The sequence below is a fragment of the Vicugna pacos genome, chromosome 6 (genome assembly GCF_048564905.1).
Source record: "Vicugna pacos chromosome 6, VicPac4, whole genome shotgun sequence".
Lineage (NCBI taxonomy): Eukaryota > Metazoa > Chordata > Mammalia > Artiodactyla > Camelidae > Vicugna > Vicugna pacos.
The window spans coordinates 29,223,793-29,241,972 of NC_132992.1; the positions used below are offsets into that span (position 1 = coordinate 29,223,793).

The 18,180-nt window shown below is 42.7% G+C and overlaps 1 protein-coding gene across 1 annotated transcript in view; it reads left to right on the forward strand.

The window, feature by feature from the left end:
- Positions 1 to 18,180, forward strand: part of RYR3 (ryanodine receptor 3) — a 195,396-nt gene that overhangs the window by 62,551 nt on the left and 114,665 nt on the right. The window contains exons 18-20 of the mRNA XM_072962745.1: positions 9,171 to 9,351; positions 10,563 to 10,674; positions 13,159 to 13,279. Coding sequence (XP_072818846.1) covers positions 9,171 to 9,351; positions 10,563 to 10,674; positions 13,159 to 13,279 — 414 coding nt within the window. The remainder of the gene's footprint in view (positions 1 to 9,170; positions 9,352 to 10,562; positions 10,675 to 13,158; positions 13,280 to 18,180) is intronic.

Sequence of the window (18,180 nt, forward strand, 5' to 3'; positions counted from 1 at the left end):
TCATAGAATTAAATGCAAATGTGGCTCCAGATCCTTAGACTGTTTGATGGAAGGAGGGATGGAGGGATGGATGGAAGGAAGGACTGATGGGTGGAAGGAAGGGAGGAGGGATGGATGGATGGATGATGGTTGGAAGGAAGGATGGATGAGTGAATGAATAAAACTCAAGAATAACTGAATAGCTGTGAAAAGTAACAAGACTCCCAGGAGAAAAAATGCCATAGAAACCCTAAATCATTTTCTTTTTCTATTTTTTTAACATTTTTTATTGATTTATAATCATTTTACAATGTTGTGTCAAATTCCAGTGTAGAGCACAATTTTTCAGTTATACATGAACATATATATATTCATTGTCACTTTTTTTTCTCTGAGCTACCATAAGATCTTGTATATATTTCCCTGTGCTATACAGTATAATCTTGTTTATGTATTCTACAATTCTGAAATCCCAGTCTATCTTTTCCCACCCCCTGCCCCCTTGGCAACCACAAGTTTTGTATTCTATGTCTGTGAGTCTATTTCTGTTTTGTATTTGTGCTTTGTTTTCTTTTAGATTCCACATATGAGCAATCTCATATGGTATTTAATTTTCTTCTTAATATAAGACACCTCTCATTTATTGTGAATTCCAAGTCGACCAAAATTCCATATTTTTACTAGTTTAATGTCCTGAAGATTGTGGACAGACTACCTTCTTAAAACTGCACCTTGTCTCCTGAGATGCTGTTAGAATGCAAATTCGCTTGTATTTGCGTTATAGTTAGGCTCCTTCTCCCTTCTCCAAGTTTGGAGCTCCAGGCCGACGCACCCAGCTGGGCTGGTTAAATGACTGCAAAGAGGGACTGCAGCTGATAAGCAATCACGCCCATTGTTCTAAGTGTGAGAATTCACCTCAGAATATGTTGCCATGATGGGATCATTATATTCCCTTGTGCTCTTCTTGTCTCGCTACCCCCTCCCCGACCCCCTGGTTATTTTCTTACACCGTAATGCACTCAATTCTTAGTATGTGAGTGGTTTTCCCCCTTTCCTGACTGGGTCACTGACCTTGAGAGGTCTGTCTTGTTCCCCCGGGACTCATCCAGCCACGTTTTTAAGCACGTGGGTCTTCTGCTTCCCTCTCTGTGTTCCTCACCGTATCTCCTATCTGCCTGTCATCTGCGTGGCTAAACCCCGTCTTCCTCTGAGGCCAGTTTCAGAGTATCTTCTCATAGTCTGTCCCACTTCTAATCCAGATGAGCACAGACCCAGAATGATTGCAGAGTTACTGAGGTAAAAAAGAGATTTTTTTTTTTGTAAAGTAGATTTCAAGGATTCATAAAGGTCACCAAATTATGTAAATAGACTGTATGACACAAACCAGATGCAGGCAGGACCAGTTTCTTCATCCTGGCCACCTTCACAGTCAAGATCAAGAGCTTTATGAGTCAGCAGTGGGACTGTCTACATGGGTTACGAAGGTAGAGGAATTCACTGGCCGTGCTCTTCCCTGGATGGCCAGATCCCAACACTTGCTTATGCTGGTTAGGTATGACCATAATGAACTAAGCTCTGAACCAAAATGTTGCGCCCACCTCCTTTGCTTTCAGGTTGTTTCATGCCTTTTTAACATATTCTCAGCAGTACAATTTCAGAATGCAGCAAGCTCTGTCACACTGGCCCATCAGGAGGAAGATACGTGCACTTTAATGTTCACTGCGTCTCTACCATATAAAGGCCACGTTTGGTTTTGGCAAAGGATGTTGGCTTCTGCTTTCAAAGAATTTACAATCTAGTAAGAGGAACGGACATGGACAGAGGTCACCTATAGTCAGGAGTGGAGGAAGGTAGGGACAGAGTGCTAGGGGGTTTCACCAGGGGAAACTCACATCCTGTTAGGAAGATCAGAAAAGGCCTCCTGGGGGTGGTGACATTAGAGATGAGCTTTGAAGGGTCAGATTTCCAGATGCAGGGGAAGTGATCAGTGGGGGAGCAGCCTGAGCAGTGGCCTGAGGGCTGGAGGGTGCTGTGCTCAGGAAACGCAGTCTTCTGCTGGTCTGGATGATGAATACGTGGGTGACAGTGGTGAGAGATGAGGCTTCAATGATAGGTAGGCAGCTATAATGAGGAGACTCTAAATGCAAAGCTGAAAAGATTAGTCTTCATTCTCTGTGCTGAGAACTGGGAAACATTTTTATCAGAAGAGAGAACTGATGGGAACCACCGGGAGGTTCTGTGCCCAGGTTAGGAGGATAAGTTTCTGAATTACAGTGGTTGTGATGAGAATGGAATGGAGGAGATCCATTTGAAAGAAATTACAGAGACAGAATTTAGAGGCCTTGCTGGTGGTGATGATTATGTTGAGAGAAAAGGAACCAAAGACACTTTGAAGCTTAGAGATTTAAGGGTAGGGAGAAAAGGAAAAAGGGACAACCAGAAGGAGACAGTGGTTTTGAGATGGAAGGTAATGAGCTGGTGTGGTTCAGGTAATGTTGATTTTGTGGTGTGTGACCCTGAAATGGAGGTGCCCCTAATGAGGGTATAGGATAGAGATCAATCAGGCAACAGACCGGGACTGAGTAGACTTGCAGACCACCTGCCGTTGACATGGTGGGAGAGCATGAGAGAGAGAGAGATGGCGAGTATGAAAAAAGGGAAAAATAGAACCTTGTTGAGCACCTAAAGGAGGGGAAAGAGTGGCTCAGTCACAGGAGAGGGATATGGAAGGGTTTGGGCTGCAGGATGGGCTGTCTTAGGCTCAAATACAGCTCTCTCACCAGCTCTGTGAATTGAGGCAAATTTCCCACCCTCAAAGGTTTTTGTATACAAAAGAGAGATAATAATTGCATGCACCTCGCAGAGTTGTCAGGCTTAAATGACATAATCCAGGGAGCACTTAGATTAGCACAGCGCTGGGAGCAGAGTGAGCCTGCAGTTGGGTTAGTTGTCACTGTTGTTCATGATCCTTTGAGGGTACTGGGGCATTTGAAATGCGAAGACTCTTGTAAACAGATTCCTTGGGACCTCAAAGCTCTTTGTCTTTGTGTCTTTATTTCAAAGTCTTTATATTTAAGAGGTGATGAAAAAGGACTTCCTGGCCACATTTGTGGCGTCTGCTCAGCAGTGGAAGATGAGAGTGTTATGGGTGCTCATGGTAATCAGATTGGTTATGGTGGGTGATGGTGATGGTGACAGTGGGGGTGGTGGATGGTGATGGGTGCTGATGGTGGGTGGTGGTTGGTGATGATAGTGATGGTGGGATATGATGGTTGAGTGGGAGCCATGGTGGATTTGGGGGGTAATCAAGGCGGGTGGCAATTCGTGATGGTAGGTGTGGTGACAGTGGTTTGTAGGTAGTGATGGGTGCTGCTAGGGGTGGTCATAGTGGGCGATGGTGGTGATGGTGGGATTTGATGGCTGGGTGGTGGGTGGTCATAGTGGGTTGTAGGGGTAACTGTGGTAGGTAGTAGTGAGTGGTGATGGAGGTGGTGACAGTGGGGAGTGAGGATGGTGGTGGTGGTAATGACAGTTCACACTTACTGAGCATTTCCATGTGCCAGGCACTGTTCAAAGCACTTTTATATGTATTAACTTATTTATGTTATGCAACAGTCTAGTGAGTTACATACAGTTATCTTCATCATTTTATGGATTAAGACCCTGATGCTTAGCGACATTAAGTATCTTTCCCAGAGTCAGATTGCTAGTGGGACTTTTGCTAGGATTTCAACCAGAGTGGTTTGGCTCCAGAGGCCAAACTTTGCTCAAACCATTGTGCCTATTGCCTTGGTAACACTGTCTCCCTAATGAACAAGGAGAAATAGCATATTCTCCTTTGAGCTTGCCAGAAATTGTGGAACTATTTAACTTCCGTTTGGTGCAAACTTTAAAAAAAAAAAAACAGTTTAAAAATCCAAATCAAAAGTTCTTGCTTTATCTAAATAATAGAATTAGAGACAAATATTGTATGATATCACTTATGTGTAGAATGTAAAATAAAATGATACAAATTCTATTTACAAACCGAAAACAGACTAATGGACATAGAAAACAAACTATGGTTACCAAAGGGGAAAGGGCAGGGAGGGATAAATTAGGGACTGGGGACTAACAGACACACGTGACTATACATAAAATAGATAAACACCAAAGACCTGTTGTGTAGCCTAGGGAACTATATTCAGTTTCTTGTAGTAACATTTCATGGGAAAGAATCTGGAAAGAAAATGTATACATGTATGTGTATGTATAACTGAATCACTTTGCTGTACACCTGAAACTAACATTGTAAATCAACTACACTCAAGAATTTTTTTAAATCATAGAATTAGAAAATTCTAACATTATTCTACTAGTGTCTCTTAATGTTGGGTGTTAAATCTTCTTAAACAAGATTTGTCTTTAAAGGAACTTCTTAAAGCATATGATTTTCCCTATTTTATTTTTATTAGCTTGCTGGGAAGCCTTGGGTTGCATTTAACTCTGGGAATACTGAAATTGAGACGTGTCTGTTAACCCAGAAGTTGCAAACTTTATAGCCAGTCTAGACGCAGAAGTGTCTGGGTATCTGATTAATCCTTTCCTAATGTGGATACCTAGAAGGAAAGGATTCCTTACCAATCCATAGGAGGAATGGGGAAGTAATTCTGTGCTTCCTTAGAGTCCTTGGACTGTGTTGGAGATGTCTTCCTCAGGCTACAGGCCTAGTTGTGAGGAACACAGTGTATCCTAGCTTTGCTGAATCTACTTCTCCAGGCAGATTTATCATCACTTGGGCATCTGTCTTGCAACATGTGCAGAGTACATGAGGGGCTATGTGAAGTAACAAGAGACATGCTCTCAAAGTTCTGCCCCAAAGTCACTTATAAGTCAAGGCAGCAAACAGGGCATACTCAAGGAAAATTATCAGAAACATACATATATACTAAAAACTCAACTGCACCTACCTATAAAGTGACTGTTGGCATGCCAGAAATGATGGTGCTTCCTGGACTCTGCTAAAGGGAATACAGGAATGCCTGGGGAAGAAGGCAAATGTTGAATAACATCCTGAAGACAGAAATGGACATGGTTTAGCAGAGTAGGGTGGGGAGCGCATTCTGAGGGGTGTTGAGCTGGGAGCCATAAATCTTTTAGGATGTGTCATTTATATCTCATTAATGCTGGCAAAGAAATCTTTTAGGATCAAGAGTACCAAGTAGCTTGTTGACTTTGAAGGACATAAGAGGTATAGATGCTTAAAAGCATCAGCTGGTTCATTCCTGTCTGTGTATTCATGTTTTTAGAGCCGGGGAAAAAATGTAATTATCATTCGTCACTGTGGTTGGTACTGAAGACTGGGAGTGATTAGGATTAAAATGTCTAAGGTGTTGTTCTTGCTCTTAAATTTATAATCTGAGGAAATGGACAGCCTCGGTTCTTGTAAACAAAGGCTGATAATTGATCTGGTAATGCAGGGGTGGATGGTCACCCTCAGCCTCCCATCTGATTATTTCAAGCCTCTACATGATGTTAACAAGGCGCTGGAGTGTACAGGGTTAGATAATTTTGACATGAGGTCCTGTTCTCTTTGAATATACAGTCTCATGAGAAAAATACAGATACAGGCAATTCATTAATTACCCTGGGGTTCAATGCCTGAAGGAAGGGGATGTTTGAATAGACTGGATCCTCTGGGGCTTTCAAGTTGAAGCTGGTCCAGAAGGATGCAGTGGAGTTACCTCGGTCAAGGTTTTATGTCAAAGGGACAAGAAGGAAGAGAGCGTTCCAGGCAAATGAACTTAAAACAGGGATTGTGGTTCAAATAGAGGAAGAAAAGCAGTGGGCTGGAGGAAAATCATTGCATCCCCTACCAAACATCCTTGTGATGGGAATGATCGCTTCCCGTTCCAATGGGGAGAATCATTCCATTTCCATCCAACTTCTCAGGAATGTTGAAAAGAAGGGAGTACTGCAAAGACAGTGTTGAGAGCCTTTGAAGAAAGGCTCTGTGAACATTCTCACTGTTATTAAGCTTATTATTCATTTGAAACTCAAGCACAAACATTCTTGTAAGCCCTTGGGCAAAACTAGTTTAGCTCAGATCTCTCTCTCTCCCCCTTGAAAAATGTCCTCAAGGTGGTTTCAGCTTCCCCACTGTGGATTTGGCTGGCAGTCCAGTTTACTGAGCTACGGTAATTAGGCAGAGAATGTTCTCTCTCTTCTCATCGTGCCGTCCTCTCTAGCTTGTGAAGCCTTGAGAAATTCTTTTCCTTGGTCCCCTCTCCAATTAGCATCAGTGATTGCACTTCAGTTCCTTCCTCTTGCAGGGGTCCCTTGGCATTTGCCACAGAGGACCACAATTCAGTGATAAAGGGATGACTTCCTGGGTATGTTGCTGCATCCATCCTAATTAGCTTAGCTCTGAAGACCTGAGATTCAGATAAAATAAGGCAAATTTGGCAAATGAAATTCAATAGCAAACTCAATGTAGAACTCATACCGACCTTTTCATATTCTTTTGTACATTTGTTCCACATTCTGTTAAACTCTGTGACACTGATCACTTTGGGAAGAGTTCAGTTAAATTCAGCTTGCTGGTGAAGATGGGGGCTGACCCGCAGTGATTCCATCCTGAGGACTGAAAGAGTCAGAGTACAGTTTTTAAATATGTTTGACTAACAAGGTTTTTCTCTACTTTTGACACTTAAAATTTCAAAGCTTTAGCTTCATTATTCTTGTGATGAAAAGTGACAACTGGGAATGTGGGTATATGTGCTGCCTGATACAATATTTGGGGGCAACAACATTTGAAAGTAGTCAACTGTGAGCTGTATCTGTAACTAAGAATATTTACTCTCAAATATGTTGATCCTCCTGGGGATTTCCTTTGAGTATCACACTGTGGTTAATCTGTGTCCTGTACAAACGCTAGGTTCATCTCACAGGAAAGCATGTCTCACCGCTTTATCTGAGCTCTTCTTTAGACTCTGTGTTACCACTCAGTGTCTCCTTGGGCTCCTTGCCTTCACTGATTCTTTCCACCATCCCGTTACTGTGATTATTTCTCCTTTTAGCATCTCCTGAGAGTTTTCTTCCCATGGATTCTGGTCCAATTAGAAACAAATTCTTTTTTGATGTTCTATTAGGTGAACTTGGGGAAACGCTTCTTCATAAAAATTTTAGTCTCTTCTTGAAGGATTGAGCTACGAAACAGTGAATGTGTGCCGATGCGCTGTTTAAGTTTAGTGAAAAATTGTCTGAATCTAGTTACACAGCTGTGAAACTTACAGTGGTGGATATTCACAACCTTGAATTTTTCCTGTGGTATAAAATGTCATGTGACAGAGGAGGATGGCCGCAGGCCAGGCTCCAGACCAGGACTGTGGGTAGATGCTCCAGGGGTGTGAGACACAGCAGGTGTGTTCAAGTGTGGGTTTGTGTGAGACGCACACCGGTTAATTTCAAGTATTAGGACAGCCAGCTCAGCCCTTCTGTTGCTGTGACATGATGGGAGAAATCTCCGCAGGTGGGTTAGACTGACAGACTCACTCTAAAACCAGAAGAGGCACAAGCATCTCAATAGGGCACGTGGGACCCAGTGTGATGGTGCAGCACACATGCTCGTGGCGATTTGCTAAAAAGCTGCAAAGAGAAGCCAGGTTTTCTGGGTTCTCATTCTAACGTTTTACTCACAGCACTTCTACGCTGATTCACATACATTTTCATTAAGCAGAATTTAAACTCCTGGGGTAGCTAATTCTTCTGCGCACCTCCCTCCAAAAGATGGAGCCTCCTCTCCCTTTGAAGGTGAGCTGGACTCAGCACACCACATCCAATGAGTAGAATGTGGTAGGAGTGACAGTACGTGACAGGTTGTAAGGGAATCGCAGCTTCTGCCTTGCGCTCTCTCGGATCCTCTGCTCTGTGGGAAGCCAACTGTCAGGTAATTGTCATGAGAACACTCCAGCGGCCCTATGTAGAGGTCACATGGTAAGGAACTGAGGCCTCCCGCCAACAGCCACGTGAGTGAGTTTGGGAGCTGATGCTCCACCTTCATTCAAGCCTTCAGAAGACTGCAGCCCTAGCTGACACCTTCCCTGCGACCTCGTGGGAGATCCCAAGCCAGGACCACCTTGCTCAGTCACTCCCAAATTCCTGACCTACAGAACCTGTGAGATAATACTTACTGCCTTCGCCTGCTAATATTGGAGGTCATTTTTTATTCAAGAATAAATCATTAATCCAACAGCATGCCAAGAAGCAACCTCTATTATAGAGCTCAACTCTCCTGCAATATCGAATGATTTTACAAAAACGTTTTCCTCAGGCTTCAGTCAGTACCCAGTGTCAACAAGTCTTGTCTTTGAGGCTTGGCCCAGGGATAAATTCCAAACACCAACACAAAATAAGATTTCGTCTGAGACCGAAAGGGTGTTTTTTGAAGTTGTTTGAACAAGCTGCAAAATTAGACTGTCCCTCTCTACACATGGAAGTTCCACTGCTTCACTTCTTTGGGAAATGATACCCTGTCTTCGTTGTCTGCAGTTCTTCCAAAGAGAAATACCAGCAGAATACAGTTCTCTGACCTTTGGCTCCCCACAGAGCTATGCTAAGAATAAACCAAGATAACTTTATCACGTAGATTCTTCCGTGGATGAGTGATTCCTGAAATGCCCTGAGGTCCATCCCTGTAGACCTGGTGGTTCTGGAGTGTGTATCAGACTCTGAGAGAATACGTCTCCAGAGCTGGCGGGTCACTTCTCCAGGTGTTCATTGAGTCACTCCCGCTGGAATTACCATTTACCTCCTCTCAAGGAGGGAAGGAAATACCCCACAGGGAGTTAATACAGATGTCATGTTCGTTTGTTCTCTGAGTCACTTGTGAATTAATCAATAATCCGTGGCAGACCCAGTAGTGTATTTCTTGCCCTCTGGGGACCCAAATATAGTGAAATAATGTGAACAGTGCAAAATTCTAAACTGAGAAGTGAGACTCCGTTCTCTACTGGTTAATTGTAATGCTTCCAATACACAAATTCTGACCTAATTTATCAAGGCTCACCTTGCTCCCCATCAGTGTTACCTCCTTGTCGTAAGAGTGTGTGACAAGCTCAGTCGCATACTGTTCCCCCAGCCTCATCTGTTAGAAGTCAGTGCTGGGGGTTGCTCTTCTCTGGTGAGAAGGTAATGATGCCTCTTTGCCTTAGGTGAAAGTGTGGAGGAAAATGCTAGTGTCGTGGTCAAACTGCTCATCAGACGCCCCGAGTGCTTCGGCCCAGCCCTGCGGGGTGAAGGAGGAAACGGTCTGCTGGCGGCCATGCAAGGCGCCATTAAGATCTCCGAGAGCCCAGCCCTCGACCTCCCCTCGCAGGTCTACAAGAGAGAAGTGTAAGTGAATGGAATTGCCTTCTGGGCCCCATGTGGTTGGCGAGCTCCCAAATACTGTCAGTGCACGAATGATACAGCAAGCGGCAGTAAGCTCCCCCTGGCAGAGGAAGCCCGGGTTCTTTGCGGTTGTGGTTCAAACAGTTGAGATCACTTTGTCAAGCGTGTTGTTACCTTGACTTTCCTCATAAGCTTAGCGATCAGTATCCTCTTCACCCCTCTTCCGTTTCTCCTGCTCCACTCAGGCCCCCTGGCAGATGGAGGAGAGGGCAAGCTCTTTCGGCCCCGCTGCCCCTGCCGGTGGCATCACCGTGGGAGGAGGCCGTACAGAAGTTAGAAGGCCTGGACCAGCAGGGCTCTGGTCACTGACCCCAGCCCCTTCCCTAGTGTTTAAAACCTTGGTGTCTCATCTCGTCCCTCACTTTTAAAAAGAGGGAGGATCCTCCACTTCCTCTTCTGAAAGTGTTTTGATTTGATTCTTTAGGTAATGAGAAAGCTGCAGAATGTGAAAAATCACAGCATTAACATTCTTGGTATTTAACGATTAAAGGTAGTTAGGACATCATTGGGTTGCCTTGTGACTTTCCTTTCATGATGTCTTGTGATCATTTCCCTTTTATCACAGCCTCTAGGTTAGACCCCAGAATCTAGAGATGGGGTAAAAACCAGCAGAAGCAACTCTCCAGCCAGTGGCTTTTTTTTTTTTTTTTGGTCATGAATTCTGGTAGGTGATCTGATAGAGTTAGATAGAACCCAAAACATAAGCTGTCCCAACTTCCTCATGTGACATGAGAAAAACAGAGGCCCAGAGTCATAGAGGTTGTTAGCAACAGAGTCAGGACGTGGACTTGGCCGTCCTGACTCCTTGTCCAAGGTCTTTCCATGGATATTCAGGAAGGAAAGGGGGAGGAATGGTTAGGAGGAGCTTTGGGGGTTACAGTGCCGCTCCGTGAGCGTGTGGGCTGCATGATCAGCTCACGTCAGTACTCATACCTTAAATTTCATGGGACCCTAGGAATGTTGTGGACAAATATTTGGGTCCTTTGAGCATGGTGAGTTAAACCAATTTATTGGCATGTGGAGGGAGAGAAGGTGTCCGGGGAAAGGATGTGTGATGCGCAGGGTGAGCAGAGTGAGTGTTCCCACAGCGTGTCTAATATCGTGGCCACACCTGCCAGGCTTCCTCACACCTCCTTGTGTTGGTTCTCTCTCAGCAGCACAGAGGGCGGTGGAGATGAAGAGGAGATTGTGCACATGGGCAATGCAATTATGTCATTTTATTCGGCTCTGATAGACCTGCTGGGCCGCTGTGCTCCTGAAATGCATGTAAGTGATGAGTTCCCTGAGGGCAGCTTGGAGAGGCTTGAACCAGGAAAGCCTGTAGATGTCCTGAATGCCATTTCTTCTTCTGTCTCTGGCGTCGTCAACACGCCTTTCTCTCCGTTCCCTTTAGCCAACATCAAAAGTTGTTTCCATCTCTGGTACCCGATTCTTCAGCTTTCTAAGGAATGACTCCTGGGAAAACCCCTGTGTTGTGTGACTTCTCTGGGACCCTAGTAGGGCATATCTGCTACATACTGTATTTCAAAAGCCTCCCAAAATGATGTCTCCAGATGCCTCGATTTGGTCCACATGTGACCAACTTGATGCTTGATTGCATCCATTGAGATACTCCACGTGGAACATCTTTTCTTGATGACCATGGTGTTAGGCATCAGGAAGGCAGCGTCTTCCCATGGTTCATGTTTGATTTCCTTTTCCCAGGGGTGAGCTTTGCAGTCATGCTGAGAAAGATTATCCTATTTTTATGGGGTGTCTTCTCAGACTCCTAGTTTTGAACTAAAAAGTGATGTTTTTCCTTTGCCTTTTTCATCTCTGCTGGGGATTGAGAGAGATTGGTCTTATTTCACATAAAACCTCACATTGTAAGTGAGAGAGGAAATCATTGCTGCTTGTGTGAAAACAGAAAAGACAAGACAGCTTTTTGTATTTAAAAAAAATACTCGGTAACTCTTTAAAAGAACTGTTAGACTTGCTCATTCGGGACTCAGATGCCTGCCTCTCTGCAAAGCGCTCACTGCATTTGGATTATATCAGAGCTTCTGCCCAAAACACTTGCAGTGCATACCGGGGTGATACAGACAATGGTATCTGGTTTTAATGAGGTTATAGATTTAGTCCCTGCCAAGGTAACAGTGGATATTTGTTAAATGCTAATGAAAGACAGGATCAATTAAAGCTGTGGCTTTCAAACTTTTTGACCAAAAAAAAATGTATTTGGATTACAGTGAGAAATAGAGTTTGCACTGCAACCTAGTTACACATATATTCCAGAAACAAAATATGTCCTTATTATGGACAGTGCACTCTAATATTTTCTCTCCTCATCTATTTCATGCTTTTTAATGCTGGTCACAACCCCCTAACTGATTTTACAGGCCACGGATTGGTCATGACTGCAGTTTGGAAGACACTGCATTAAAGCATTCACTCTACCTTTCTTCCTTCCAGTGTGTCGTAATCTTACCTAATAAACGTGTGTAGCCTGTGTGCAGATCTATCTACAAGTGGTTAGGGAAACTATTCCAATAGGGAAGAATCTAGGAGAAAAGTACTCTGGAGAGAAGAAAGTCTGAATCTTCAAAAGGGAGGCTGATCAGAATTTTTAGCATTCTAGTTCCTGTTGTGAAAAACTACCTTACCCACATCAGCCCATCTTTCCATTTCTGTGCCTTTAAACAAATAACAGGGGCCAGGGAAATGCTAGGGTGTCCTACAGTCTTGGCAGGGGTGGGAGGTCAGTTCCCCTGATCACCCGTCATCACTTCAGAAAGCAGATCACACAGTTGGCGTAGTCCCGGGAAGACAGCAGCACGTGACAGCTGAGCCCTCAGAGTCCCACCTGGAAAGGACTTTCTTCCCTGCTTACTGCCCCTCTGATTCGACACTTCATAAATACACACACACTCCTCCCCTGGCTCCTGTAATCTGAGTGAGGCGGAAAGACGATGCCATCATCGCTGACAGCCTCCCCTCTGCCCACGGGAATGGGAGGTGACAGCTAGGGTCACACACAGGCGTTCTCCTTTCTCTGGGCCTTCCAGCATTACGTTCCACCATGCCATCCAGCTACCTCCTGGGTAGATTCGATCCTGAGCCCATGACAGTTCCATTATTGGCCAGGAGCCTTTTCCCAGAAGCATACCTGCTACCCCTGCACCCAGGAGGGTGTGCACCTGTACACGCGGGTTGGCCCATCTCATGGCCGTGGCCGTAAAGGTCTGGTCATCCGTCCCCAGGTAACTCCCCTGGGGTGCTCAGGTTCGCCTTGACATCTTCTACACCCCCGTGTGTGCCATATACCCAGCATTAATCACACTTTCAGGAAACTGCAACTCATAAGTCATTTCTACATCCAGCAGAACTTGAGGATCTCAAGTTGTGGCCACATTGTCAACATTTAGGTCGTGTTGAGAGCTCCCAGTATTGTGGTCACGCTGAAAGCAGATAAGGGCTGCCCATTCGCTGCTGAGGCTTAATAGCAAGACTGCATGATTGTTGTAATCATGGCAAAGGAATCCATTTGCCCCCCTTGGCCAGGGTTATTCCCTCGGAAGCACCTCATCTAGGAAGTCTGGAGAAAGCACCTCTCTCCCCTGGGGCCACAAGTGTCTAGAACAATTAGGGAAAGGTAGGCGTGTACCCACCCGTCCCCACAAGGAGAACTGTTTTACCACCAGAGGTTTGAAGGTGGGGTGGAGCAGGAGTGTGGGAACCTCATTTATCTCACTCTCCAAACCTGCCTTGCAGCTTATCCAGACAGGAAAAGGGGAAGCCATCCGGATCAGGTCCATCCTGCGCTCCCTGGTCCCCACTGAGGACTTGGTCGGGATCATCAGCATCCCCTTGAAGCTGCCCTCCCTGAACAAAGGTAAGGGAAGCAGCTGAAGGCTGAGTCCTCCCGTCTCCCTGGGGCCACCTGCTCATGGCAGGACTTTGTCCACAGTGTAGGGCTCTTCCCACCCTCTTCTGCGGGACACGCACGCTGCACAGGTGAAGATCTTGGTGATGAGGAATTCTCTCCCCCCAGCTCCAGCCGGCTGCTGTCTCCCCATCTCCCTGTCTCCCCGTCTCTCCTGCATCGAGTCTCCCATACTCCGTGCCCTGTAAATTCTGGTAGTCCAGACCTCACTGTCTTCTGAACTCTAACCTTCCTGAAGGAGGCTGATGGACTGGGAGAACTCCCGCCAGGCCTTCCCCCTTCTTTGCCTCTGTGTCCCCTAGATTGTCAGCCAGCTGGAGCCACAGAAGGAGAGGACCTGACGCAGGCTCCCTTCTGCCATGGTACCTATGTACCTCACGGCCATGGGTCATAACGAGCTCTCCCTTGGTACTGCTTGACATTTGACATCTCTCCCTGTTAACTTTACAAACTCCCACTCTACGAAAGGCACATGGTTTTTCCACATCACTCCACCCGCTATCCAGGCAGCGTCCTCCTGGCAGATAGAGGAATTGAAAAAATTGTGTGACTTTGTTACTGTGGTTCCCAAACTGGTGTTCCATGGAACATTTTTGTAAAAGGTATTACTTGGTGTACATGTCAACAGGGGGTTTGGAGTCAGGTAAGGTTGGGGAAATATGTGGAATGTATCACATTTTTTCATCTTTGAACTATAACTAACACATAATGTTACATAAACTTAAGATGTACAATATGATTATATTGCTATATATATTGCAAAATGTTTACCACAGTAAGGTTAGTGAATGCATCCTTCACCTCATGTAATTACCATTTGTTGTTGTGTTGTCGTTACAGTGAGAACATTTAACTTCCACTCTCATAGCAGCTTCCAAGCAGACAACACAGTATTGTTGGCTATAGTCACCACGCTGTACGTTTGATCCCCAGAATTAATTCATCTTTATAACTGAAAGTGTGTACCCTTTGGTCAACATCTTCCACTTCCTTCACTTTCCCCAACATCTGGTAACCATTAATCTACCTTCTGTTTCTATAGGTTCAATTATTTTTTAGATTCAGCATATAAACGAGATCATACAATGCTTGTCTTTCTCTCTCTGACTTCTTTCATTTAGCATTATGCCCTGAAGATCCATCCATTGTGTTGCAAATGGCAGGACTTCCTTCTTTCCTATAGATAAATAACATTCCTCTGTGTGTGGGGGTGTGTGGGGGGGTGTTGGGGCATGTGTGTACATACCACATTTTCTTTATACATTCATCTATCTGTGGACACTTAGACTATTTCATTTGTATACCTTGGCTATTGTAAGTAATGCCACAGTGAACATAAGGATGCAGATATCTCTCTGAGACTGTGATTTCATTCCCTTTGGTTATATGTCCAGAAGTGGGATTGCTGGATCCTTTGGTTATTTTATTTTTGATTTTTTGAGGAACCTCAATACTGTTTCCCATAGCGGCTGCACCAGTGTGTATTCCCACCAGCAGTGCACAAGGATTCCCTTTTCTCTGCATCCTCACCAGCATTTGTTATCCTTTTTTTTTTTTTAAATAACCATTGTGACAGGTGTGAAGGGACATCTCAATGTGGTTTTGATTTGATTTTCTTGATGATTAGTGATGCTGAGCACCTTTTTATGTACTTGTTGGCCATTTGCATGTGTTCTTGGAAAAATGTCTCTTCAGGTCCTTTGCCCATTTTAAATAATCAGATTGTTTGGTGAGAGGTTTTGAGGGCAGAGTTGGTTTTTTTTTTTCTTTTTTTTTTTTTTTTTTTTGGCTGTTGAGTTATATGAGTTCCTTATGTATTTTGGATATTAAGTCCTTGTTAGATATGTGGTTTGCCAGTATTTTCTCGCATTTTGTTGATTGTTTCTTTTGCTGCACAGAAACTTTTTTAGTTTGATGAGGTCCCTCATGTTGATTTTTACTTTTGGTGTCATATCCAAAAAATCATTGCCAGGACCATGTCAAGGAGCCTACTCACCATGTTTTCTTCTAGGAATTTTACAGGTTCCAGTCTTACATTTAGGTCTTTAATCCATTTTGAGTTAACTTTTGTGACTCAAACTTTTGTGTAAGATAGAAATCCAGTTGCATTCTTTTGCATGTGAATATCCTATTTTCCCAATATCACTTATGGAAAAGATTATCCTTTTACTGTTGAGTATTCTTGGCTACTTTGTCAAATATTAGTTGACTATATACGCATAGTTTATTTCTGGGCTCTATATCCTGTTGTGTTGCTCTCGGTGTCTATTTTTAATGCCATTGCCTTGCTGCTTTGATTACTATAGCTTTGTAATGTAGTTTGAAATCAGGAAGTGTGACGTTCCCAGCTTTGTCCTTTCTCAAGATTGCTTTGGTTATTTGGGGTCTTTTGTGGTACCATACAAAGTTTAGGACTATTTTTTTTTCTATTTCTGTGAAAAATGGCATTGGAATTTTGTTGGAATTGCATTAAATCTACCAATGGCTTTGAGTAGTATGGACATTTTAACAATATTGACTCTTCTGACCCATGAACATAGGGTTTCTTTCCATGTGCTCATTTTCTTTCATCAGTGTCTTACTGTTTTCAGTGTATAAATCTTTCACTTCCTTAGTTAAATTTATTTGTAAGTATTTTATTGTTTTTGATGCTGTGGTAAATGGGACTGTTTTATTTCTTTCTCATATATTTCATTGTTACTGTATAGAAATTCAACTGATTTGTGTATATTGGCTTTGTATCCTGAAATTTTACTGAATTCATTTACTAGTTCTAACAATTTTTTGGTGGAGACCAGGATTTTTCTATGTATAAGATCATGTCATCAGCAAACAGAACAATTTTACCTTTTCCTTTTTGATTCAAATGCCTCTTATTTATTTTTCTTGCCTAATTGCTCTGACTAGGATTTCTGGTACTGTATTATATAGGAGAGGAAATAGTAGACACCCTTGCCTTGACCCTGATCTTAGAGGAAAAGCTTTCAGCCTTTCACTGTTGAGTATGTTGTTAGCTGTGGTTTGTCATGTATGGCCTTTATTATGTGTGGTTGTGTTCTTTCTATACCAAGTTTATTGGAATTCTTATCAGAAAAATAAGTTGAATTTTGTCAAGTGCTTTTTTTCATCTATTGAGATGATTGTATGATTTTTGTCTTTCATTCTGTTAATGTGGTATATCACATTTACTGATTTGCGAATGCCAGGACCATCCTTGCATCCAAGAGATGAATCCCTCTTGATCATGATACATGATCCTTTTAACGATCTGTTCAATTTGGTATGCTAGTGTTTAACTAAAAATTTTTGCATCTATATTTATCAAAGATACTGGTCTGCAGTTTTTTCTTTCAGTATCCTTATCTGGTTTTGGTATCAGAGTAATGCTGCCTCGTAAAATAAGTTTGAAAGTATCCCTTCCTCTTCCATTTTTTTTTTTGGAAGAGTTTGAGAAGGATTGGTATAATTCTTCAAGTTTTAGTAGAATTTACCCATGAAGTCATTTGCTCCGAGAATTTTCTTTGGGGGGATATTTTTTATTTGTAATTCAATCTCCTTACTCATTATTGGTCTGTTCAAATTTTCTATTTCCTCATGATTCATTTTCAGTAAGTTGTATGTTTCAGGAGTTTATCAATTTATTCTGGGTTGTCCAATTTGGTGGCATATAAGTGTTCATAGTAGTCTCCTCTGACCTTTTGTATTTGTGTGTTATCAGTTGTAATGTCTCTTCTTTCATTTATAATTGTATATATTTGAGTTTTCTCTCTTCCTCTTAGTAAGTCTAGCTAAAAGCTTGTTAATTTTGTTTATCTTTCCCAAAAGTCAGCTATTAGTTTTGTTGATCATTTTAACTGTTTTCCATTCTCAATTCATTCATTTCTGCTCTGATCTTATTTCCTTCCTTACAGTATTAGAGTATTCTGGATCTGACTATATACTTATCTTTGACAGTATGTGATATATTTTCATATGTTTTCATGTTATTAATTAGTATACTTTCATTTCAGCTTGAAGAACTCCTTTCAGCATTTCTTATAGGTCAGATGTAGTGGTGATAAATTCTCTCAGATTTTATTGTTTGGGAAAGTACTTATCTTACCTTCATTTCTAAAAGACAGCTCTCTGGATAGAGTGTTCTTAATTGGCAGGTTTTTGTTTCCACATTTTGAATATGTCACCCCAGTCTCTCCTGGCCTGTAGTGTTTCTGCTGAGTTATCCACTGATAGTCTAATGGGGGTTCCCTTGAATGAAATTTTTTCTCTTGCTTTTTTTTAAATTCTGTATCTCTGATTTTAGACAGTTTTATTATAAAGTATCTTCAAGAAGGTTGTTTGGGGTTGCAGTTTGGGGATGATCTATTAGCTTTATAAATTTGGATGTCCAAATATCAGGTTTGGAAAATTCTTAGCCATTATTTCTTGATACAAGCTTTCTGCCTCTTTCTTCTCTCTTCTCCTGGGACTCCAGTGATATGTAAATTGTTTCTCTTAATACTGTCCCTTAAGTCCTGTAGGGGTTCTTTATCCCTTTTCATTCTTTTTTCTTTTTGTTCTTTTTACTCGGTAATTTCAAAGTGTGTCTCTGAGTTCACCGATTCTTCTGTGTGACCCAGCGTGCTGCTGAAGCTCTCTGCTGAATTCTTCACCAGAGTCACTGTGTTCTGCAGTTCCGTATTTCTTTTCTGTTCTTTTTTATGTTTTTTATGTTTTGTTCTCTTTGTTGAACTTATTTTGTTCTTGTAGTATTTTCTCTACATCATTAAATTGTTTATCTGCGTTCTCTTGTAGCTCTCTAAGCATCTTCAGAATAATTATTTTGAATTCCTTGTCAGGTAGTTCATGTATCT